Source organism: Xiphophorus maculatus, chromosome 4 (assembly GCF_002775205.1).
Source record: "Xiphophorus maculatus strain JP 163 A chromosome 4, X_maculatus-5.0-male, whole genome shotgun sequence".
In the NCBI taxonomy this organism is placed as follows: domain Eukaryota; kingdom Metazoa; phylum Chordata; class Actinopteri; order Cyprinodontiformes; family Poeciliidae; genus Xiphophorus; species Xiphophorus maculatus.
Genome location: NC_036446.1, coordinates 34,287,924 through 34,314,274, shown reverse-complemented (window position 1 = coordinate 34,314,274; position 26,351 = coordinate 34,287,924). Strand labels below are relative to the sequence as shown.

Genomic DNA, 26,351 nt, shown 5'->3' with positions numbered 1-26,351 from the left:
AACAGTACTCCGGCAAAGAAAACTGTTCCCCACCAGGAAGAGGAGGCACTCTGCCTGGACACAACCGATGTGTTGAAGACTCTGAAAAGAGTCAACCCAGGGAAGGCCCCAGGCCCCGACAACATACCTGGGCGGGTGTTCAGGGAATGCGCAGGTCAGCTGGCTGGTGTCCTAACAGACATTTTTAACACCTCACTGCACCAAGCCACAGTGCCAGACTGTCTCAAAACTGCCTCCATCATTCCGGTGCCAAAGAAACCTCAAGTCACCTCTTTCAACGATTACCGGCCTGTGGCACTGACTCCCATCATGATGAAGTGCTTTGAAAGGCTGGTAAAAGAACACATCATCTCCAGACTCCCCTCCACATTCGACCCATTTCAGTTTGCCTACCGCCAAAACCGCTCCACTGAGGACGCTATCTCCTCCGCCCTACATCTGAGCCTGGCTCACCTGGAGGAGAAGAACACTCATGTGCGGATGTTGTTCCTGGACTTCAGCTCAGCGTTCAACACAATCATCCCACAGCATCTGGCAGGAAAACTGGGACACCTGGGCTTTAGCAACCCCCTGCGCAACTGGCTGCTAGACTTCCTCACCGACAGACCTCAGTCAGTCCGGATCGGACAACACACCTCCGATGTCATCACCCTCAGCACAGGCTCCCCTCAGGGCTGCGTCCTGAGTCCTCTGCTGTTCACTCTGATGACACACGACTGCGTCCCCAGGTTCGCCACCAACCACATCGTGAAGTTCACGGACGACACAACGGTGGTGGGCCTCATCAGAGACGACAACGACCTGGACTACAGAGAGGAGGTGGAGCAGCTGGTGGAGTGGTGCAGAGACAACAGCCTGATCCTGAACGTTGACAAGACGAAGGAGATGATCGTCGACTTCAGGAAGAACCGGCCCAGCCACGCTCCACTGCTCATCAACAGCTCGGCTGTGGAGGTGGTCAGCAGCACCAAATTCCTGGGGGTGCACATCACAAACGACCTCACCTGGACTGTGAACACCACGTCTCTGGTCAAGAGGGCACAGAAACACTTGTATTTCCTGCGGAGGATGAGAAGAGCACACCTGCCCCCGCCCATCCTCAAGACGTTCTACAGAAGCACCATAGAGAGCATTCTGACCAGCTGCCTCTCTCTGTGGTGTGGAGGCTGCAGCACCTCCGACTGGAAGAACGTGAGGAGAGTGGTGCGGACAGCAGAGAGGATCATCGGGCCCCCCCTTCCCTCCATTCAGGACATTTCATCCCAGCGCTGAGTGTCCCGAGGCCGAAACATCATCAGTGACCCCTCACACCCCCACCATGGACTGTTCTCCCTGCTGCCCTCTGGAAAGAGGTTCCGCAGCATCCGGTGCAGGTCCACCAGGTTCCGAAACAGCTTTTTCCCACTTGCCATCAGACTGCTGAACTCTTAACTGGACTGCACTCAAAATCTGGTCTCCACTTTATACCTTGCACATGTACAGAGCTAAATAACTTCTATTTTACTGTCAGTCCTGCACTTTATATTTTATATTTAGATTTATATTCATATTTTATACTGTATTTTATTTTATTCTGGAGTAACCTCACAACATTGGAAGCTCAAAATACTGTCCTGAGCCGTATGCAACGAAATTTCGTTCTGTATACACCCTGTGCATGCAAAATGACAATAAAGTCAGTCTAAGTCTAAGTCTAAACATAAACGATGAAACTGAACCGCATTTTTCCTCAGACAATAACATAACACGCACACAAAATAAGGAAAGTAAAAATAAAAGGATGTGAAAATGTAACCCTGCTGTATTTGTATATTCTGTGTTATTTGCTTTTCCGACTGCAGTTGCTAGGGGAATTCCCGGGCTTTAGAGTTCAGAGCTGCTGCAGAGCAGAGACATGCTAGTCTCAGCCTGGCTTCTGCATATCGCCTAACTTTTATGCCCATATGATGTTTCCCTGCTAGTGCATTGTTGTGAGAGGAACGTTGGGCCTTCGTGTGCCTGCACAGGAGGAAGGAGAGGCTGCTGAATTTTTCGTGTTTGTGGACACCGGCTGCCATCATCGTTCTGGGTCCCTATCCCAGTCAAGACAACCTTTTCATTTGTATACACCAGACACACACGTACAAATATAGAGCTCTATATGAATTTTTTTATTTTGCTGGCCAGCTTCTTTTTTTTTTTTCTCTCTACCAAGGACCCTGTTACAGTGAATGCTGCTCATTCTATGATTTGAGTTGAGATGAAGTTGGATGTATTTCAGTCCAGAAATTTGTAATAAACAAAACTGGTTGATAGTAAACTGCTATCTGAACCCGACTAAATTCTACTCTTTGGTTACAAAAACTTCACTCAAAAGTAAATAGTACTTTTCCTCAGTTTTTGTCTCATAAAGATTGGTCTGTGTGCCAAAAGGCGTGAAAGGCATCTATGGGGTAATTTCATTCTGACTGAAAAAGAAAACAGGGATGGATCAGCAGATTAACTCAAACCTGCTAATTAAACAGGTTTGATTATTTTTAAGGTGATCAAGGTGTGTATAATTACACGTATTCAAGCAGCTGCGCGAAGGTGTGCCGCGTAAATGTGGAGAGCTTTGGCTCTGATGGAGAACATCGTCAATGGAAGGATTCAGAGGGAGTGTTTGTTCAGAGATTATATTGATCTGCTGGGAAATGTTGATGATGGTTTATTAGCATTTAGATTGCATGAACTGATCATCCTGGATCTCTGAGCAAAACTTAAAGAACTGTGCAGTACAGGTACAGCTGCACTCATCGTTCAGTCGAGCCGCCTGCTTTGTGAATGCGCCTTTATGGACAGAAAGCATCTCTATTCTGTAAATGTACAACTTATGTACATGATTTCTCTATTTAGATTAAACGTCCACATTCCCCACTCAAATGACTCTGTGACACGCTGTCTGCCCGGCTGAAGGAGCTACTGTTCAAACAGGCATTTGCACAATCTCTTTATTCATTTTTTTTCTTTAAAATGTATTATTTTTATTTTTGTGAGGTGACATTATGTGTCCTGAACGCACCTTTTATATAAAATATGCAGTTATCATTATTTTTATAAATATTTACACTTCTATAAACAAGGACGTTGCCATGGTTATTGCTCCACGTGATGGCAGAGTTCCGGGTATTTATACTAATTTACATATGTATTTATGGGTGGCGACAGGGCAGACGCAACTGCGCTCAATTTCCCGAAAGGTGCGCTGCAGCCACTTGCGCACGGCTTTATACATTCGATTTTTTTTGTGCGCCGCACTTTTCTAAATTTTTCTGTAAGCCAGGTTTTAGTGTGAAAACTGCGCACTTTTTATGCATGAGGCCACTGCACAGTAGCAGCATCTCCCTGTCTCTGTCACGCACCTGTTAAAACCGGCGCAAGTGTCTTAGGGTTTTGTTTCGTTTAAAGGTGACTCGGAAAAACCTGTTATGGCATGTTAATAATGGATTAAACTGTTGTACCGACTGAAAAAAGTGCCGGAGACAGAGGGCACAGTCAGATACGGGAAGTACGGGAGTTCCTACTGCATCAAATCGAAATGGGAAAGGTAAAAAGTTGGCCACTCTGAGGTAAAAATAATTTAAAAAAACAAACAAACAAAAAAAAAAACAACAACAGCGTACAGTCCAGGAAGGTGGACAGGAAGACAGACTCCGTGGGCGGGCAATGCCCTCTAATACCCGCTTGTAGGCCTGTTTTAAAGTTGGGAATGTAATGATCATTGGTAAAACAGAAGAACAGAAAGACAAAGCTTTGAATATGGAAAGTATCTGTATAAAAACTGTGTGAGAGAAAATGATTTAAGGAAAGAAGAAAGTAACAAGAGGAATGATATCAAGAATACTTAATGAAGACCTAGAAAAGCTTAAAAAGAGTATAAGGGTGTGAAGGTGACTCAGATAAAACGATCGTTGAAAACAATAGTTGGTGAAAGAGTTGAAAGTACATATATAATGATAGAATTAAGAAAATTTACTTCCAGAGAGAGTTAAAATAGGTTTCATAAGTTTGGTATTTTGAACACAGACCACAGATATATAAATGTAACATTTGTTTATTGAGATTATCAATACTACTAAATTTGATTTAATGGCTTCAGCACACATAAATTTAAATATTTCAAATTGTTTAACATTTAAATGTAAGATTTTAAGTAAGCTCAAAGTAAGCTTTGAGCTTACTTTGTAAAAGCTCAAAGAACAATCTTCATAGTTAGACTATTTTGTTACAGCAACAATCTGATGCTATGAGTTTAATCTTTGAGTTTGAGCTCTGTTTGTTCACAAATACAAATTAGTAAACTGCAATTATATCTTATTACTTTTTAGGTTGGCCAATTAAACTACTCCCCCTCTCCCAGATTTAACTAAATCTTAACACAGAAGCTGTTAGAGGTGTTGATGTTTTTAGCAACAAAAGGGGTTCCTCAGTCAAATTTTGCTCAAGGCCTCTTACAGCTTTGGACCGGCTCTGCATAATGAGTTAAATCCGCAGCACTGCACGCAGAGAAGCGCAACAAATGGGAGATTTAATTCAATGCTGCTAATGTGGTTTTAATAGCTCTTCCATTTCGTGTCTGTTGAGGTTTTAATAAGGGCCACAGAAACTGTTTTGGTTGCCCAAGTTTATGGGACGAGTTTTTCTGATCTCCGCGTAGCTGTGCGCACTAACTCTGGCTGACTAAATGGACAAAGCATTTGATGGTGATGGGGTAAATGAGGCGTCATTAAGTGTTTCGACCCATAGCAAAACTGTATTGATACTGTGTCGACACTGTGTCACTGAATACTGACACCTGCTGGACATTAAAAATCCCTACAGGCAACATAGCTGACAGACTGATTTGATATACTAGACTATACAATAGGATTTAAGTCATTGTATTTTATTGTATAATGCCTATAATTATGCCTATAATGCCTCAGCATTGAGGAGGTGGATTTATTTAAATAAGACAGTCCTGTCAAACATATGCAACACAACCTGCAGAACATAATATGAAAGTAAACTAAGAGTCAATTTCAGCTAAATTTGGATTCAGATAGATCAAGTAGAAACTGAAAAGAACCGGATGAAACAACAACGAAGTGATAACCAATACCTTATTTTCTGATGTAAGATCAAAATGGTCCCAAACTACGAAACCTTTGGTTTGCCTTGAGCCTGCTACATAGTTGACGCTGTACCGTAAAAGATCAAGAATTATTTTGGCAAATGCATCCCGTTGACAGATTCGTTTCCTTATAAACACAGTTTGGCGCGCCAGTGTCATTTCAAAACAGTTCCTGTATCGGTCCACGGGACTTGCTGAAAGCAATGCGCGCACCGACACGGGTTGATTCATGCGCCGACGCATCGGTGTTGCCGGACCCATCACTAGCATTTGATATGGTTCGGTGCATCGTGTAACCAGAAAAATAATGCTAAAATAAATTTTAAAAAATTTGCTTTTTTTTTTTTTGCGTGACTACGAGAAGAGCGCGAAAGCTCATCACAGGGCTGAACTTGCATGATGTGGTTAGAGCTGGTTCGTTAACTACTACCGCACAGGTCAACTGGGACCACGTACATAAACTTTACAGGGAAGACAGAGCCACACACTGGGCAGCGTGTTGAGATGTAAAGGCCCCATAATGTTTTGTCCACAAATATAAATCATTCTCACCGCTCCCTCAACGCGCACCTTTGAAAGCGCAATTGCAAGTTATTCTTGTGGTTCACATAGAGCTGAGCAACCAGATCTAACGTGGTGGGTTTTAAACTCTTACCTTGCTGTGTGGAGTTCGCCAAAGGGAAAATAATAACAGCGGGGGTGATGTAAATATCCATACAGGTCAGCCTGTGTCCAGTTTTAGTGAAAGGAGGCACGAACGATGTGCACTGAGGTAAACTTCAGAGATCAAGCAGCGGCAGCGCGGGCGCCAACGCGCAGAGGCGCCAGCTGTGTGATTGGTCACCCGGCGTTAAATGCATAAACTATAAACTTATCTTTTAGAAATAAAATAAATTTGGCCTGTTAAAGCAGGGCGGGCCGCCAGGCTTATAATACACTGGGGGAAACCTTGCACCCACTTATTACAACTGGTTTATTAAACATTCTGACAAAACTAAATCTACAAACAGTAAAACTGCACATCAAATCTGGAATGTTTTACGTGTCATTGAATGAATTGGGATCTACACGCATTGTTTCAAACATACCACTAAAGTGTTTCAGCACACTTCATGAGCTATTTTTAAAATTTCTCCTATTCGTGTTTTTATTGCGTTAGACTTCATACCTCATTTGTGGAGGAGGTTTAATGGCACCCTCAAACAGCCAGATCCCAAATACAGCAAACACGTAGTACACTACCTGCATGATGACAGGTTCCAGTTCAGGTCAATTTACAGGAATATTATTTTACTTTATGGATGAGCTGGAAAGAAACATTCAGCTTCTCATATAGAACAACCCTCCATGAAGCTCAGGTGGATGAATGAAGGCTGCTCACCACTAGAATCCCAGCAAATGCTCGGAGATTTTTCACCAGATCCAGCAGAGTACTAGCAACCAGAGCCATGAGCTGCAGACCAAAAGGAAAAGATGTGAAGATGAATTTGGGGCTTACACGTTATTTATGAGTGCTAATATGGCTTTTATGATATCCCATTACTTCTGTTTATGCACGCACATACGCACGCACGCAGAGACAACAGTTAGCCTAAAGTAGCACATCCAGTTTTAGGCCTATGTAGTTTGCAAAAATATTGAATTTTCCCCTAAGGGCCTGATCTCTAAAAGATTTGTGCAAAAAGAAGTGCAAACTTGATAGAGCACACAAACCTAATCTACAAACAACACGCAAACAACTTCGCGTCAGCAAAATGGGGAGAATAGCAGGTGTCTGTGTTCTCGTTCTGTCATTTATGCAGACACTCAAAATCTATTGCACCTGCTATTCTCATAAACTTATGAATATGCAAAACCTACACTGATAATCAGGGCGGGCAGATGGACTGGCACGCTAAGCTGTCTGTGGTCACTACTGGGACATGGAGGCATAGATACAATGATGGAAAACGTTGCTGTTGAAATATTTGGAACATTTAAAGAATATAAAATATAAATGACAAAATACAGATTTAAAATACCCTTTAGCAGTGTCAGTTTTAAGCTGCTGGGTTGTCAAATAATTCCAGGATAATGTTATGTTTTGTGGCTCTGCTGGAGTGCATCTATAAAGCCCAGAAATGTTGATGCAGATCATATTTTTATGCTGCTTGTTCCACAAATTGTGTGGGGAAAAGACATCTGGGTGTTACAGCTTAGTGCAGCCAGACTGCTGACAATATTTAAAATGAAAATCCCTACGACTAAACTTCGATATGCAGTTTATGCTTGTCAAAACACTCTAGATCATTTCCTTTAGCATTCAGCCAGCGAGTATGTACCTTGATATCTGGGATGATGCGCAGGAACCGGAAGACAATCAGCATGTTAACCAGGCGAACCATCTCCCACAAAGACATCACACCACGAGATGAAGGCTCCCTAAGTCACATATAAAAACATAATGACACTCCAGAGGAAACGTGGAATAGATGTCAACATTTAATATAAATTACAAAGGTGGTTGAAATTTCTACTAATTAATAAAAGTAAGTCTGCATTTTATCTCAGTGCTTCCAGGTCGTGTAGAATACCTGATGTACAGATATAGACAGAAAGGTCTTAGAACAGTCACACAGGTGTACTGAATTATAAATCACCATTTGTTGGGCAGCTTTGTGTAATTCTAATAAATGTTGAAACAGATGCACACACACACGCACGCACACACACCCAGATTTTATGCATAGAACAGACATGCCAACCTACTGGGAATAAGGGAGCCTGTAGGTGATGAATATAGCAATCTGTAGGATCTGGAAGGGATAATCCAAACATGTGAGGTCAGTGGAGAATTTTAAAGTAAGAAACCTACATCAAGAATAAAATGTAATATGTAAATTATCTTTCAGAAACAATGCTAACTTTCAGACAAGTCATAATTTATTAGTTTTTACTTTCCTGTCAGCAGAAATACTCTCCTGGCCTCTGAGTTTGCTGATCGGTTTGATCTGAATGACATCATTCACAGGTTCTGAAGTTTTACTCAGAAGCATGTTTGCAACCCAAACTTACATAGATGCTCCCATAGTGTATGTAAGGGTTTAATCTAAAAGGTAACAGTCAGATTTCCACAGAAACCTAATGGGAGTATTTTTGTACCCAAGGCCTACTCTAACCTCCTCGCTCCCCGACTAAGCATTGTACTGTTACCCATTACAAGAGGTTAACAGAGGCATAAAATAGAATAGGAGTCAGTAAGAAATGGGTCTAGTGTTTTCACCAGTAACAGAACGGTGAGGAAGCCATCAAAAATGTTGCTCCTGTAGGATAGGTATCCCCTCCATCCAAAAGCAAATATCTTGACGCTCATTTCAGAAAGATAGAAGAGGATGAAGCAGAGGTTGATAACCTGGCAGTGAGTTAAGAGAATGGTTAGTCAGTGGCAATTATGTTTTCCACCACTTAAAAATTTTAAGGGGAATACAAGTTTAAAAATGTAATCCATACATATCTCACTGAACATCAGCACTGGGCTAAGTTGTGGCAGGAACAAAACACTGGAGTGATTGGATATTTAGTTCTTCAGGGTACCAGGACACATTTTTACATATATATTCTTTATTTTTATTTTTGTTGATGCAAATGGCAGAACATTTGAACAGGTTGTATTTTTGGGTGAATTATCATTGTTTATTATTCTTCAAACATTGACATGCCTTTTATACTAACTAGAGAGAAAAAAAGACTAATCGTTAAAACTGACATTAAAGAGGTCACAATTTGTTAGACATGATTGTAAGTGCTGAAACCAATACAGAGAAACATGATAATATTTGAAATAGCATTGATTTGCATTTCCTGCAGTCATGTCAGTCATCCCTCATTCCTTCCAATATCCCTTTCTTTCATTATCTTAAATTCCTGACTTCCTTTTTTCCAGGGTACTACTGTTGCGGCATGGTTCCCTGTTTTATGGTCAATTTTAAGAAAACTGTCATCCTGTGACAAAGGAGTTGTTAAATATCTTCACCTCTAAGACATTGTTGTCTCTCTCTTCAGTTGACTTTTCAGAGTTCAGAACCAGGATAGTCTGAAACACAAAAGTGTTGCATCACAGATTTACCTGCTGTGGTAGTGTATGTGCTGATGTGTGCAAAGGTGTGCAGAACTTACACATATGCATAAGACATTGGCCAGTGCCACCAGGTTTCCTAGGACAGTGAGGTAGTAGTGACTGAAGACCACCTGAAGTTTTTGCAGCGTTGCAGATGTATACTGAGGTAAAGGAGGATGCTGCAGCAAAAACGTGGAAAATATAAACAATCGTCTTAACAAATCGTTGTCGGACAACTGTTTAGAATGAGTCTGTAGTTCTAGATCTACCTCCTTGATACAATCTTTATCCAGTTCATCAAATATCCTCCTGAATTGCTGTTGATCCATGTAGCCTTGTTCTGCAAACTGCTGCGATGCCTGGCGTGTTGGATGTGCAGATGAGAGCATTAAGATATTCAACAGAAAAGAAGGAGGACCTCATGAAGCAACATTCTCACCAACATTCTGTCATAATCAGATCAGCATGAAGTTTACAGAATGAGATCAGAAACAAGGAAGAACACGACTAGGCTTAAAGCTTTCCTTTTGGATAAAACATAGTTATACTAACTTAGATTATCCTGAGCTATTTCTGTAGTTTGCTGCTGGAGGACAGACTGACCACTTTTTCTCACTTTCATCTTCTTCAAATCCCCAATTTACATTATTTGTTGTGGTTTTTAAAAAATTTTTCCCTCAGATGTTTTCCTACACCTGGTCTGGCGTTCCATTTGGTTGTAAATTCTTCCTGGAAGAGGACGTCGGCTGGCATAATGCTGCCATCAATGAATTGGCATAATTCATTGGCATAATGCTGCCATCAATTTCATATTATTTTAGATGTTTCATGAGCATCTAAAATAATCCTACATCAGTTCATCTGTTTCTTTTATGTGTATCTGCTCTGTCTTCTCAAAACCCCAATTGGTCATGGCAGATGACTGCTTGTACTGAACGAGAACGAAGCTCTGTTGCTGGCAGTATGGGAGAGTTTTCAGTGTGTGTGTGTATAAAGGTGAACAGACATAAGTTGGCTCTGACCGCTGTCATGGCTGATTTGTAGAAGTGCTTCATGTTGACTCTGGACATCACCTGAAGCACAGCATCGACTCTCACAAGTTCTCTGAGAGACAAAGAAACATGAAGGGATGTTGGTGAGCAAAATCTGCTGACCAAAGCCTGGGCCCCATGAGAAGAAGTCCCGTTTTTGAATTATTGGTTAGGTTTAGCAGTAAGGTGTGAATTGAGTTTAGTTTAGTAAGGCTGAGACCTTTGAAATCAATAAAAATGAATGGAAGTCAATTCAAGGGTCCCTGTAAAGATAGAAAGACATATTATGTGTATGTCTTACTGTGTTTCTGTCTGTGCTCTGTGAGAGCTAAGGACATGGAAAGCAGCTCGGATCCCCAGCCGTCTCCTAATGATGGATGTCTGGACCGACATCTGGACAAAAACATGAACAGTCAGCTGGCATGTTGAGTTTGCAGTGCTAATGATAAGTGGGTGGACTAGCTCATCTCAGACCTGTTTATGCTAAACTAAACACTAAACACTCCAACATGGCTCACCTCCAGGCCTGGCTCCAAAGCATTTGTGTTTTATTCACCTATACTGAACTAAGTAACATTCATTATAACATTCTGTTTACGTGAAAGTTTTTCTATCATTTCTCTCATCTCTTGTTCCTTTCCAATAGATGGCAGGACTGACTGACCATACAGTTTATCATGATGTCCGGATGGTTTATTGTGGTATTTTTAATAACAGGTTGTGTATTTTCTACTACTTCATAGAACACATGATCCAACCTATTCTGTGCTGTTTTCCACTGTCAGACATATTTTCCTTTGTTTGGGAGGCAGATTTTTATTAGAATGTGTGACACAGCCTTCAATCAAACATAATGTAGAGCAGTGGTGCCCAAAGCCGGTCCTCGAGGGTCGCCATCCTGCATGTTTTAGTTCTCTCCCTGAACTAAAACATGCTGGCTTTAGTTCAGGGAAACCAGCATGTTTCCCTGACCTAACGCACCTGGATCCAATGATGGCTCATTAGAGGCCTAAGAAGAACATTTACATGCTGAAAATGTTACTACCACCAGGGAGAGTACTAAAACATTCAGCATGCCGGCCCTCGAGGACCAACTTTGGGCACCCCTGATGAAGAGTAACTCCTTAATACTTACAACACTTAGTTTTCCTGTTGTAACACATCATACATGCACTGACATACTTTCAGTCCCCTATGGGAACAGTATTGGTACAACAGCCACTATTTATGTAGTAAAAAGCTAATCTAAGAGCCAATGGCAGGAACTTAGCACAGGCGGAAATAACCCATCTCTGTGGTTGTGACTCTCTAAAGCCATGTGACCCACCATCCTGGTGTTCCGCATTCATGTGCATCAACACATGTCAGCATAGAAATCGTGATGTGACGCTAGGTGTAAACATTCCAGTATGGCGTCTTCTGGCTCTGAAAGCACAACTACTGATTCACAGATACATCAAGACAGTCTCACCAGTAAATATCCCCTGAACTGGTTATAGATGATGGCGGTCAGCAAGTTCATCAGACAATATGTTCCTGCAGGAAGCAAAATAGATTCCTTCTGAAACTCAGCACTATGGGACAGTCATAATGTTCAGCAATCACTATTACTTGTAGCTGGTTGGTTGTTCATAGTGATCCTCACTGCTTACCAATGATACTGAAGGTGATAAAGAAAATGGCGTAGCATCGGTTGAGGGAATAGGCAGGGATCATGACTGTAACAGAGAACATGATTGGTCCGTGTGAAAGCAGTTAGAGTTACAAGACGTGATTGGATGTGATTTCACTGTACCATCAGGATTGTTAGCTGTGGTGAGCAGCACCAGCAGAGAAGTTAGGGAGGTGGTCAGGTTCTTGAAATGTAACTCCCACTCACCATTCTTCTTTTGATCCTGGAGCAGAGTAACACAGACAGAATAGCTGCACTGTTCGATCCACTGGTTGTTAATGATGATAAAACAGTTTAGCTTTTATAAGAAACTTTTAAACCAAGTAAGGTTAAGCTGAACTGAAGAAAACGTTTATTTCTAAACTACCTAAAGTATAATTGATATTCAGGGTTTTGTCCATACGAGGTCGCTCTGTGACATCACTATTAAACCATTCTGATTATCTCTTAATACTTCAGGTTAAATTACAAAGCAATTTTGATGAGTGTGCGCTGTATTTTCACTCTGTGATATGTCCAATCAGAGTACTCCTGGTAACTACTGCAGTCACTTAGATAAATAACAACCAATCATAACCAGCAAATCAAAATACTGCAAAAAGCTGCATACATTACTAAACAAAATGTTCGGATTTAGGAACATTTAGACTGATTATTTATTACGATTTAACTGAAATGCAAAATAATTATATTATTTATTTTAATTTTATTTTATTGTGTTTACCTTTTTAAGACTACAGCTGGTGTTTAAGTATTGTCAATAATGTCATAGCACATAATTACACACAAACAGGTGTGACCACAAGGACATGAACTCACTGCATTTTTAGCAAACAGCAGCATGCCGATCATGGTGAAGAGGCAGAGATGCAGAGCAAGCAGCAGAATCACACTGTAAAAAAAGCAACAGTTCCAGGTTTAACAGAAGGGTTGTAGGATCCAATACTAATCCTCTGACTTTTCTCCAACAGAAACAATGCAACAACACGGCTCCAACAACACTGCATGTAATACTGAGACATGACTCCATTTGAACTTGGCCTGTAACTCCTGCTAGATGCTGTACATACATCCAGTAATCCTGAGTGTGTGCTTGTAGATACTGAGAACTGAACATTTTTTAGCCAACAAAGAGAGGTCATTTTTGGATACTGAGGACATTTTTCTGATCCTTACTTTTTTCAACTGTACTAAGCTCAACCAGTTAGGCTTAGAGGTATGGTGTGAATTAATGTTTTAGATAGGGTTAGGGTTAGTAAAATATGGGTAATATTTAGGAATAGGGTAAATTCCTAAATATTAAGGAATTTGATATTCCTTAATATTTAGGAAAGGTTAGGTATAAATGCAGTTATTAAAATGAAAATCAATATAAAGTCAGAATAGACTTTTGAAAAAACAGCTGTCTTCTTCAAACATCTATCATTGAACGTGATATTAGATAAGTATCAAGTAAAGTCTGGCGGCCTGGTATTACTGGTACTTTTACACCAGTAATACACCAGCAATAGTGACAGCAAATTCTAGTTATGGTAGGAATATAGCTGACACACTGAACTTTGTCCCCACCCCATCTCATTAATTTTTAGTGCTGACGCAGTGTCACTTCTCACTCAAAATGTTTTTTTTGGAAGGTGTTCTTGCAGAACAGGTTCATCTGTATTGGTATTTACGTGATTATGAGGGCTGTCTTTTTTTCTGTTTGGAGAATACTGAACCAAGGTACATGTCAAGTATAAAAGCCTCACTGTTGCTTAACTAATTCAAAACAGACCTCTAAAAGCGAGATAGGTGCATGCCTCCTTTGCACACAGTCCAATGGACCAACTATAAACCTAGATTTAAGTCTGAGTTAGTTACATTTATAGAGGTTTACATTGATTGCAGAGAGACTAATCTGAGCACATATTTCTTTGTGAACAAAGAATTATGTGTAGTGTGCATTTATCTCTCAAATGTTCACTCAATCCGTATTCTGGCTTTGTTTCTGCACTTCCTTTGTTGTCTCACAGTGTGGAAATTCCATTGTGACAGCAGAAAAGTGACAGGCAATCAAAGCATGTGGAGTCACACGTGTAAAAACAGAATTAAAAATAACAGTGTAAGCCAGATGGAACTTTTGAGGTATTGCTAGGCTTAAAAAGTATTGGTGACCTTTACTCATTCATTTCTGATATATTTTTGTGATTGTTAGAGTTACAGACCAAGTTCAAGCTCGATAAAAAGCATTATTTTAAATTTCTTCAACTAAGAAACTTTGTTAAAGCAATTTGCAGTAATCTTAACAAGCCTCCCTCTACATTGCTTGAAAAATTAATGATTAGGAATAAGTCAAGAAAAAGCATTATTTCAGACTTTTGTAATGTGCTGATCTCTAATGCAACAGAGAATTCAAGTAATAAGCTTATGAACTGGAATCAACTATGTTAGATAAATTGTATATATTATTATCAAATATTTGTTGTTTCATGTGCCTTTATAATGTTCTTATATGGTGGATTGTAAAGGTCATTTTATGACCTCTGTACTGGTTCAACAACATGGTGATAAAATGAGACCGATAGCATATTTCTCTTCTAAACTTGATAGTGTGGCGTGCGCCTTATCCCACTGTGTGAGAGCTGTTATTGCGCTTCTATGGCAGTAGAAATTAGTACTCCTATAGTTCTGTCCCATCCATTAACATTAAAAGTACCACATGCGGTCTCAGCACTACTATTGCAGACAAATATGACATTCTTATCACCTGCCAGGCAAAAAAAAAAGATTTTGGATAAAAAATGGAGCAAAAATAGAAGATGATATCTAAAAATGACCTGCAAATAAATCTATCCTACCAAAAAATCTGTATAAATGGGTGGCAATATTGAGCCACGGCGTTTCGCATGTCTCAACAGGCGGGATGGTAGGACAGATACATCAACATTATACTAAGAAAGAAAAAATAACAAAACTTTTTGTAGTCAGGTGTTGCTGACTACACCCCACTGCTGTAAAAAAAAAAATAGCAGAAATATCGACTTGGGTACATTTTACACCCACTGCAAAAAGGTCATTTCAGTTCAAAAGTAGAAAAAGCAGCTTGGGACACTCACCGACCTACAGGGCAAAGCCCAGCGTACAAAGGGGGCTAAACCAAATAGTTTAGTCATCTCAAAACTGGCGAAGATTGTCCACAACCCTGTAGTGTCTTTAGGAGCTGAACAAGCTTGCATATTTAATGAAATGGTGAAATATGTTGTTTTTGTTTTTATTTTGTGTTTTCATCAGGGAACGACTGTTGTATTGTGTAGTATGTATGGAACCAAGGCCTCTACTTCGTGTGACTCCAGCAACCATTACAGAACAATGTCTATTAGAAGTAATGACTAAAACTAAACATAATAGCACCTGTGTGATTTATGATTCAATATTTCCCCTTACAGCAGCAGATGAAAAGAAACCTTTTTTTTCTAGGAAGATAGCTCCATGGAACTTCTCATGTGTTAACATAACTGGGACCGGGAAAAGATTGGGAAATCTTTAAGGTACTATGTGTACTACTGTTATCTCTGTAAACAATGTTTTTAACCCTGTTTCTCATGCAGATGTTTGGTGGTGGTGCGGTGATGATAGACTTTTTGATAGATTACCTCGAAAGGTAACAGGATTTTGTGCATTAGTTTCTTTATTGCTACCAGAATCTGTCTATCCTATGTCTGAAAAAAAATCTCTAATACACACTTTATCTAGCATTTTGCCACAGCAGTGGCATCGTTTACAGAAATGAGAGCTAACATGGAAAAATAATAATGACCAATCTACAATTTGTTGGTGGTGTACGGTAAACAAAAACGTAGACAGAATTAATTACATCCATTACAACGTACAAAAACTGTGCGTCTGGACACAGGCTGGTTTCGAGGCGGTTCATGAGCAGCTGGCCGCTACCTCACTGATGGCTTTCCAAAACCGCATAGCTCTTGACATGCTGCTAGCTGAAAAGGGGGGGGCGGGTGTGACATCTTTGGAGAAAGGTGCATTTCCGCCAAACAACACAGCAGCTGATGGGAGCCTGACGAAGGCCATTGCGGGGCTCCGTACCTTTAATGGCAAAATGAAAGAACTCTCTGGAGTGAATACTTCCATGTGGGATGCATGGATGGATGTTTTTGGAAAGTACCGAACCCTTGTGTCCTCTGTCTTAGTATCAATTGCAGTCTTTGCTGCCATTCTAACCTTGTGTGGATGTTGTTGTATTCCTTGTCTGCGTTCCTTGTTTAACCGTCTCATTACCACAGCAATCTCTCCCATGGAGGACCGGATGGCACAGATGTATCCTTTGTTAGTCAAAGATCCTGAGACTGACAAAGAATACTCTGATGAGGATTCTCCTGACCTGTATCCAGATCCTAACATTTGGAGTGAGTATGATCCCTGAGTGTAAGCATATATGTGCTCCTAAAAATGAACTCCTGGCTGGAAATCGTTTGAAGTGGCTGTTTTGGAGGGATATGAGAATTGGAACAAATATGTGATAAACAGGGGGGAAATGTTAGGTAAATTGTATATATTATTATCAAATATTTGTTGTTTCATGCGCCTTTATAATGTTCTTGTCCTAAATGCCTTTATTTGTTTCATCTTAGCATAAAGGAAGTTTCTGTGTTGTTGAATTACTTTGATTCCTTTCTCAGAAGGCCTCTCTGAGGAAGAGCAGAGACAACTGTTTTCAACAGGGTTATCGCTCAACAGAAACCTCTGCATCCTTGACCTGTTAGATAGCTATAAAACCATCGCTGTGAAGACGTACAACTTGCTCTGTTTTACCCTGTGTCTGGAACAGAATAATCTAGTGTGTAGATATCATGTGTTTTGTTAGTGACTAGCATTTGCATTGCAATCATGTGATTGAAGTGTTTTCCCCACCCCTTTGAGACACTCTCTGTAACAGGGATCCTAACAGCAATAAAAAGGGAGAACGGACACATATGTTTTCAGAACAGAAGAGATGTGTGACTGAAAACATATCTCTGGCTGTTCTCCTCGCGAGTACAAAAGAATCTAACTCTCTTGTCTTTCTTGTGTTTGTTAAATCTGTCTCAATAGGTGTTTAAACCTGACAAACTATCAGTGAGCAAGATCGGGAAAGGGTCTGCACTAAAATCCACACAATGTCTATAGATAGCTGGACATTGGCTAATGCACCTATATGTTACGCCTGTGCATTTAAATAAATCTAACATCCCAGATTTTTGCATAAAGTGTAATTCTAAAGGGACTTTTTTTTTTTTTTTTACCCTTCCAGGGGGTCTTTTGTGGGCTCTAGTGTCCCTTATATGATAGTAGGCTGACAGGAAATGGGGAAGGAGAGGGGGGAAGACATGCAGCAAATGTCGTCGGGTCCGGGAGTCGAACCCGCGACGGCCGCGTCGAGGACTGAAGGCCTCCAAATACGGGTCGCACTAACCACTTTGCCACCACGGCACGCCCAAGGGGCTTTTATACACTGCATGTGGAAATGTAGACAAATCAATGCGTTTTGGAAAGAGGTGAAAGATATAATTGAAAAAAATCTCTCAAAGCACATTTCACTGGATCCTAAATTGTCCCTATTAGCTTTATAACCCGAGAAGCGTAATTTTAGCAAATCAAAATTTGCTAAAATGACCTAAATCTGCAAAAAAAAATTATAGCTTTGCCTTGGAAAATTGATTTTTTTTCCTATGTTGGTTAATTTAACTTTTTATTTTCTTTTTAATTTCTCTGAAAAATTAAAAAGAGAAAAAATAATTGCTGTCATCCAATAACTACAAAGGAAACTTGTACGTTTAAAAAAAAGTACAAAATGTGCATGTGTGCATTAAAAAACAACAGTCTATAACAAGTACATGTTGTTCAGACTAAGATACATTTAGGCTGATTTAACTGAGGTGCAAACAAATTATATATATTTTAATTTTATTTTATTGAGCTTGTCTTTTTAAGACTCTATAGCTGGTATATAAGTATTGTCAATAACATTATTGTTATTACACATAATTATCGAGTCACATTATCAAACGTTCTTATGTTTTTTGGGGGGGAAGCAGTTACCAACTGGTAAAACTACAAAGCCTCTGTGAATTTTAAGCTTTAGATCCGGTAACCGTGCTTACACTTGAGTCATCTACAAATGTTTATCTACAAAGTAACATGATTCACCTACCTAGCAATCTCAGGTAGGGTTCTCTTGATGCATTTCAGTGTCTTTTTCATCAGGGAGGAGTTCTGCAGAAGGAAGAATGGCCGGACAAGCCGTCGTACTCTCAATTTCTGAATAATAAAGAAGGAGAAGGATGGTATTTTCAAAATAAAATTAAAGAAATGTACATTTTATGCCAAGAAACCTGCCATCCAACCTGATAAGTATCCTATGTTATCTGACGTGATGGCACATAAACCACTGTGAATGTCTATTTTGTCTAACCTTACAGTTTATACTTTTATGTTTAGGTCTATGGAGCAACAACGTCCATACATCCATCAATTGTCTGTACACCCTTGTCCCTAGTGGGGTCAGGAGGGGTGCTGGTGCCTATCTCCAGCGAACGTTTTGTGCGAAAGGCAGGGTACACCCTGGACAAGTCGCCAGTCTGTCGCAAGGAGCAACAACAGCTATACTATTTTAGCTATATGACTTTAATTCCTTTTCTGTGACATCCAAAAAATCCTTACCCTATTACAGAATAACCCTTTGGTGGAACACTAATGGGTTGTTAGTGGTATGGTAAAAAGCATACCACCCCCACTACATGATGCTTTCAAACGTAATACTGTACTAACTATAAAGCTTGCTGATGGTAGCAACAAGTTGTTTGCTTGTTCAGTTGCTTTTTTTATTGGTGCTTTACAAAAAGTGTATAGACTAATGAAGAAAGAGGTCTACCTCCAGATTATTGAACTTCCCCTGCATGATTTAAACTTCAACTCAATTCCAAGAGAACAATGATCCCAGCACATATAAAAAACACTTTTGGGGTGAATAAAACAAGCTACATTGGGCTTCTGAAATGACCTTGTTTTAAATCGTTTTGAAATAATTTGATTGTGTGTAAAATGAGAGTATGTAACATCTCGATTAAAAAATAAACAGTGTTGTTGTTGGCTAAAACCGTGTCTGGCTTCTCTGAAACTTGCTGATGGACATCTAAACAAATAATTGTGGAGGAGAAAATCACTGTTGTTGTATGTTAGATAATCATTGTAATAAACTAATAGCAGCCCTTCCATTTCATGTTGTACATCATAGCAAACCCACTCTTCATTTAGACATGAACATATTACTGTTCAGAGTTCAGAGAGTAAAGTGTGAGTCTTACCTCATCACACTCCATGCTGACAGAGAGCACCCAGTCAACGACAGAAACACAAATGACTACAGTGTAGCTGATCAGCCATTTGCTCTTCCTGAATTCCTCCCAGCCAATCAGGTAGCTCTGACAAGAAGACAGGCAACATGAAACTTTAAACAAATAATTCAAAGAAAAGAATCAGGCAACAGTGGCAAAGTGCATGTCAGAAACTTTGGGTTCTCAAAAAATGTTTTGAGATCTTCTCTTCACTTTGACAGCAAGATCCAGGCAGAAGATGAAGAGACAGAGCATCTCGACGCTCTCTGGGGCACCACAGGGAGGTTCCCATCGGTTGGATTGGTGGCGGGGATCTGAAGAGATGGACAGGGAGGAAGGACGTTCTACAAACGCCAATAACAGCACAACTGCAATGATGGTGCCCAAGATCCTAGGAGAGGGACAAATGGGGAAATGTTGGTTTATGTAGCATTGGGTCATTGTTCCATTTATATTTCAGATATTAAATTGTTCATACAGATGAAAAATGATACGATGATGATATATTTTGGTTATTTGGAATATGTGAGGTAGGGTTAGTGTATTTCCCAGCAGTCTCAATGATGTCTTCGACTCTGGTGGAGGACATTGGTGCATTGGATGCAGGAACCATGCTCCTTATCCAGACACAGTTTCCAGCTGAAATTTGTGACGGAGATGCTTGGAGATGCTTACAGAGCAGAGATGGGACACTCCCTGCTCTGTAAGCGGAGTGTTCCATCCTACTTTCAGAGGATGTGGTGATGTCGACACCTGGTGATGCCAACACTCCCAAAAAGTTGAGTTATGCTTCGTTACTTCCAGCTCCAGCGGAGTGTGCACAATCTCTTCATTTTCCTTTATGGTGGTGTGAAACAGTGTTTGCCCCCTTCCTGAGTTCCTTCTTTTTTTTCTTTTCTTTTTTTTGCATGTTTGTCACACTTCAGTGTTTCAGAACATTAAACCAATTTAATTATTAGTCAAAGCTGGTGAAAAGTGCAAACTCACCACTGGCATATTCTTGAGTAGTACCATCGATAGAGACGAAGAGACCCGGCATCCACCCGGTGGTTGATGGAGCGGTACTGAAAACAGGCACACTTTATCAATACAGCAGTGAACCATTTTGAACTAAAAACTGCAACAAAGAAAAAAGCTGTTAAAATCAATCGGAGGAAGAAAAATAATGTCTGATACACAACCATCAAGCTTTGCTCTACAACAGTGTATATCAAAATTAATCTACTTTTAGCACTGGGCATTAATGTGTTTAGCTTTACAAAAAAGCTCCTTATATACGGCAACATCTGCCTCAGGCAGATGTTTGGGTGCATGCATCCTCCTCCATTGCTGATGATAGACTGGAAGGTGGATAAAGTGTGCTGTATGCCATATACAACATCAGAAAAGAAAAACTGTTTTTCCAATACAAAAATGTTTCACTTTGTGCAACCTGACGAGCAAGCCCTTATAAATGTATTACACCTAGGTGGACTGGAGAGCAGAACAACATTAGTCTTTTTAACCTTTTCAAATTAAAAAGAAATGAATCATCTTTGAGTACACTCACATGGATGGCATCTTCAATAAAAACAACTGCCTGCTGGATGTACAGGTCCTCATCATCTGAGATGAACAAAAACAGCAGAACCATCAAAATTCAGTCTGAGAAGCAAAAAACATGCAGACAGCTAACATTGGTCAGGAGCTGCTGTCAGTCAATGCAGCATGTTGAATTCAAGAATATGCTTTTTGGAACAAGCTGGGAACATCAAAATAGATAAAACATTAAGTAAAAAGTATCTGAAGATGGAGATGATCAGATGGTCATACTTTAGTCCTCACGTGGGACTGTGTATACTGTTTTTACCCTTAATGTTCTCCTCCTGGCTCAGAGCAACTCTGTTTAGCTGTGTTTCTCCAAGATGAAGCCACTAATTCCATTAACCTTTCACTTATTATTTAAACATAAAAAGTTCTGATGAACAAATGCTTCTTTCATTTTTATGAGAGTGCTCTGCCTTCCCAAACCCCAGTCTGTCACAGTTCTGGACGTTAGAGCTCTACTCCTTCCAAAGTGAGAATCCCACTGTAGGATCCAGATGAGCATTTTTCTGCCAGCTGGATTAGACTGAAGCACAAAGTTTATAACAGAAACTATTTGGATGCTAAGAATTACTTTGAACCATAATAAATGGAACGTTCACCAACATATTTGATGTGTATTAATAATTTTCATAATGGCACTTGTCACAATGTAGTGTTGTCACTGGTTAATCAATTATTATCTGTATTGCGTCTTTCATGACTTTTTAGTTTTGTGTTGTTACGATGCTGCGACTGACTGGCGACCTGTCCGGGGTGTACCCCACCTCTCGCCCGGAACGTTAGCTGGAGATCGGCACCAGAACCCCTCCCAACCCCAGAAAATGGATGGATGGATGTTGTTACGATGTAAAGCACTTTGAAGTGCCTTGTTGCTGACGTGCTATACAAGTAAACTTGATTGACTGACTAATGGATTGTGAAGTAGCTCAATTTTGTCAACTTGATGAGCTATCTTCCAACTAAATGCAAGTTGAATGATAATGAGATAATAAATTTGGAATTAATAAAGTTAACAATTGGATTGAAAGAAAATAATTTTTCTCTGGAGAAAATTTGGTATTTTATATTGGCTATATCTATTAACCTCTGAATGAAACTGTGAGTGAAATCTACAGTCAAAAAAGGCTCAACACAAGTCAGAATTTTCCCTCATTTGTGAGAATCTTGAATTCAAGGGCGGCATCAGGTTCTCCAGAGATAAACCTCCAGTCAAAATCTGAGACTGTTATATTGTTGAACATCTTTGTTACTCCTCCCATTATAACTGCTGCCGTTTGTCCATTCTAACAAGAATGAAGTTGTTCTTGTGGAATGCAATGGCTCAGGTCTCAGTGAACTGAACTTGCTTCCAGCTAATGACTTTAATGAGCAAACCATTGATCACATCACTCCTTTCAAACAGCGACAGGCAAAATTTCAGGATAATCGGACTTAAATATATTGTTAATTGCCCAAATGTTGTAAGATTATTGTTCTTGTGTTTGAAATAAACAATGAATCTGAAGATCACTTCTATGAAATATGTTCAAAGTGTTTTACTTTTAAAAAACTTCGAGCTATTGCTAGGCTTAAGACCTTTTTAAGAAATGTTCTGTTTTTCTTAGATAAACTCATTCTCTTTGTAATTTCAGAAAATTATGTAACTTTTTCCACTATTATTGCAGATCATAAAGGAACCATTATTAACTAAAAGCAAAACTTTTTTTTGTTTTGGAGAAGCGATGTCACTGTTGATCACTTTTATTGTATTTTCTCACTCAGTGGTAGCATCTTTATCACACTGTTGCTCTGCAGCTAGAAGATTCTGCGTTTGAATATTGACCAGGGGTCTTTCTGCATGGACTAACCATGTCCTCCTTGTGCATGCGTGGGTTTTCTCTGGATACTCTGACTTCCTCCCCAAGTCCAAAAACATGACTGTTAGTTATTGGTTGGTTGGTCTCTCTAAATTGTCCTTAAGCGAGAGTGTGTGCCTGTACATTAAGTTACACTTTAATGTACAGGCACACACATAAGGTGACCCATAGAAGATCACCTTAGACCTCCTGTAAGTTTAAGGTGATCAGAACTGTGTCTCAACTATAATGATCTGAGATCACAGCATATCTTAAGCATTCTTCCTGCTTCAGTTTAACTAGACTTTAAAACCAACTTGCTTTGGTCTGCCTAATACCCCTTTGGGGTTAATAAAGTAGTTTAAATAAACTTTAATAAACTCTGTTGCATTCAGGTGGAGTTTATTAGAGTTAAGAAACCTTAGAGCAGAAACTGCTGTTTGAAACACAAAAAACAATCGGCACACTTCAGTCAGATGTTTGTTTAGTGACTTCAATTGTTCCAGCTACATGAGTCAAAAATTCACAACGTGGTTTGCTGACTCACAGCAGGGTGTATCAGGTTGGCTATGGGTGCCTCTGAAGGAGCAGCCAGTACCTGGGACAGACATATGCAGCAGAACTTTTTATTCTGCAGAAGTGACAAAGTCACACACAACCCCAGCAACACCATGAGCTTCAGCGACAACCGCTGACAATACAGTAACATTTTGTAATGGCAGCAATTTTATGAAATACTGTGGAGACTAGTTTTTGTTTCCTCACCTCATAATATTTAAATTTCTTTATTGAACCTTTACAAAGTTTACATATCAACTTTCTACATTTGTAAAGTTCCAGTAAAGTATAGCTTTTAAGTATTAAGAGCAAAATATTGAATGATAGAAAACATTCCTGCTGCTTTAATTTAGTTAGTCATAAGAAGATTTGTGTGTGGGATGCATCAGTATCGTAGCTCAGTGTGGAGGGGCTTCTCCCTGTGCCTGTTTGGCTTCTGTCATTTCCTTACCAGCCATGAAACATGAATGATAGGTCAGGTTAAGTTAAGTGGAGATCCCTGCCAGTGCAGATGACTGTTAAAATGGGCTTAGACTGAGTCAGTCACTGATGTCAGGAAACAGCAAGCAAATAAACTTCTGAATGCAAATGTTATATACTACGCACAGTATCCTCCTTCTATACACCTTATTTCATATACATTGCATAATGAGCCAAAACCTTACCATCCAGCTACATCAATTAAACTGAGAAAATGTCCTGTTCTTATTTCAGAAAATTAACACAAAATATTTTCTAAGCCAAGGAAAAAGAAAACAGTCAACCCAACAATTGGGGGATTGTATGTGTTTCTTCTGTTAAGGCTAACAGGAACTTTTACTGTTTTGCATCTGCAACGATTTACAGAAACTTGACAAAACTCTGGAAAAATCTATATTTGTTTTCTGAAAATACTGTGCTTAATTTACTCCTGAGTGTGGAAAAAAAGCATTTTAAAGAGGTAGTATTATGCACTTTCTGGGCACACAGAACTATAAAATGGCACTAGTAATTACACTATATTGCCAATAGTATTTGCTGACCCATTCAAATGATTGGAATCAGGTGTTCTAATCACTTCCATGACCACAAGTGTATAGAAACAGTCTGATAGGCATACAGACTGTTTTTATAAACATTTGTGAAAGAATGGCTTGCTCTCAGGAGGTCAGTGAATTCCAGCGTGGAACTGTGATAGGATCCTACCTATGCAATTAATCTAGCCGTGAAATTTCCACAGTCAACTGTCAGCTGTATTATAAGAAAATGGAAGTGTTTGGTAATGACAGCAACTCAGCCATGAAGTTGTAGGTCATGTAAACTGACAGAGCATGGTCACTGGATGCTGAAGCGCATAGTGCAAAAAGGTCGACAACTTTCTGCAGAGCCAATCACTGCAGACCTCCAAACTTCATGTGGCCTTTAGATTAGCTCAAGGACAGTGCACAGAGAGTTTCATGGAATGGGTTTCCATGGTGGAGCAGCTGCATCCAAGCCATACACCAAGAGCAATCCAAAGTGTCGGATGCAGTGGTGTAAAGCATAGAAATGGTTGCCATTGGAGAAAAAAGGATTTGTTAACATGCATTAAAAAAATCGAGGCCACACTCCAGGAACGTGTTTGACAAGGAACTAACATTAAAACACAATAAAGCTCAAACCAGTTATCTATTTTACATAATATCCCACTTTTAGGTAATAAAAAAATATGTTTTATGTCTTCTATGTTTTCACTGATTGGTTGACATGTTGAAGGTATTTTCCTCATCTCTGCTCCAGATAGGCACCAGGTCACAACAACAAAACACACAACTTATTGGTCAATGGAGACCGACAAGTGACATGCTTCAGTTTGTCTTGACATTCTGTCAATCGTTGAGCTACTAATTTACTATTACAAGAGTTCTTATGACGTGCCAGAGATGCTTTATAGAAGTAAAAACTTAGGAGGACTTTGGCCAAAGAACAATGTAGGTTTCAGGTTTCAATAAAGTGCAGCTAACTGACCAATGACTATTGTCTTCTTTTCTATGATCCAGTTAGAAATGGTGCAATCTAGTTTATTTGTTCTGCAGCTATTTTATTTCACATATTCAGCCAGGTTCTGGTTATTTGTTTTTATTATGACTGCTAAAAGTTGGAAACAAGACGGCTTCTAATTTCAATTATCACAGCCTAAAAAGATGAATTGTGAAAAGCAGGCTCATCTAACACTAAGCCAGAGTTTTACTGAAAGCAGCTATGATAAAAGTGTTTGTCTTTAGTGAATGACATTTGAGTAGTGGCTTTTTGGGAAAACAACAATGTTCAGCATTGATTTTAATCCAAACGTCTGAGGAAAAACATTTAAAGGTTTTCAAGCAAGAGCAACACAGAAAGGAGGGAAAGTTTCAAAAGGAATTCAGCTTCCCACACGTGGCCCCTCTACTGAGATCGAACGCGTTCACCTGAGAATATGATGTCACACCAGGATATTCATCAAGTCCAAATCGTACTAAGAGTCTATTCGAGGTCAGTGCAGTGAAAACATGAGAAGTCACAACATGTTATTTCATATCGCTTCTGGAAACATGACATTGTAATTAAAGTCAACTGCAACTTCGATCTACTGTAATAACCTGCTGATACCAGGACAATAACCAAGAGACCTCACATTGTCAGCCTGCTGTCCCGTACCTCCGTCCAAACGGCAGTAGTCCCCAGCAGTAGAGTAAGACATCCGCCTGCTTCCCCGCGAATCTCCGCCGCTTCTGGCCGGGCCAGAGCCATAGTCCCCGCTGTGTTGGTCCTCAGCCCCGGTCAGCAGACGGTCTGTCTCCATCCAGGAGGTCTAGAACTGGTAAGGCAAACGTTCATCAGCGGCCAGAGTGAAAATTAAGGGGCCAGGTCTGGACGAGTTCGGTTCTTGCTGGAGTTTTAGAACTTGAGGAAGAACAACATGCGTGAGCAGACGACAGGAACCTGTTTTTAGGAAGTCTCTGTGCTGCTCCTCCCTGTACCGCCCCGTCCTAAAGTTTGGGTAAAGCTTGGACTCCACCTCCAGCAGCCCGGCTCGGTTCGGACCGCAGAGGTAGCTGAACCCCCACAATACA

General features: G+C 40.0%; 1 protein-coding gene across 1 annotated transcript in view; it reads right to left on the bottom strand.

Moving 5' to 3' along the window:
• tpcn2 (two pore segment channel 2) overlaps window positions 1-26,330 on the bottom strand; it is a 32,485-nt gene extending 6,155 nt beyond the window's left edge. The window contains exons 1-20 of the mRNA XM_014474079.2: window positions 25,936-26,330; window positions 20,850-20,905; window positions 20,288-20,364; window positions 19,514-19,691; window positions 19,271-19,387; window positions 18,118-18,224; window positions 12,750-12,822; window positions 12,054-12,153; window positions 11,911-11,976; window positions 11,730-11,794; window positions 10,560-10,651; window positions 10,250-10,331; window positions 9,497-9,586; window positions 9,287-9,406; window positions 9,144-9,203; window positions 8,394-8,522; window positions 7,880-7,926; window positions 7,453-7,552; window positions 6,513-6,584; window positions 6,300-6,373 (exon numbers count right to left, since the gene is read on the bottom strand). Of these exons, the coding sequence (XP_014329565.1) occupies window positions 6,300-6,373; window positions 6,513-6,584; window positions 7,453-7,552; window positions 7,880-7,926; window positions 8,394-8,522; window positions 9,144-9,203; window positions 9,287-9,406; window positions 9,497-9,586; window positions 10,250-10,331; window positions 10,560-10,651; window positions 11,730-11,794; window positions 11,911-11,976; window positions 12,054-12,153; window positions 12,750-12,822; window positions 18,118-18,224; window positions 19,271-19,387; window positions 19,514-19,691; window positions 20,288-20,364; window positions 20,850-20,905; window positions 25,936-26,080 (1,850 nt within the window). The 5' untranslated portion in view covers window positions 26,081-26,330. The remainder of the gene's footprint in view (window positions 1-6,299; window positions 6,374-6,512; window positions 6,585-7,452; window positions 7,553-7,879; window positions 7,927-8,393; window positions 8,523-9,143; window positions 9,204-9,286; window positions 9,407-9,496; window positions 9,587-10,249; window positions 10,332-10,559; window positions 10,652-11,729; window positions 11,795-11,910; window positions 11,977-12,053; window positions 12,154-12,749; window positions 12,823-18,117; window positions 18,225-19,270; window positions 19,388-19,513; window positions 19,692-20,287; window positions 20,365-20,849; window positions 20,906-25,935) is intronic.
• Window positions 26,331-26,351: the final 21 nt, after the last annotated feature.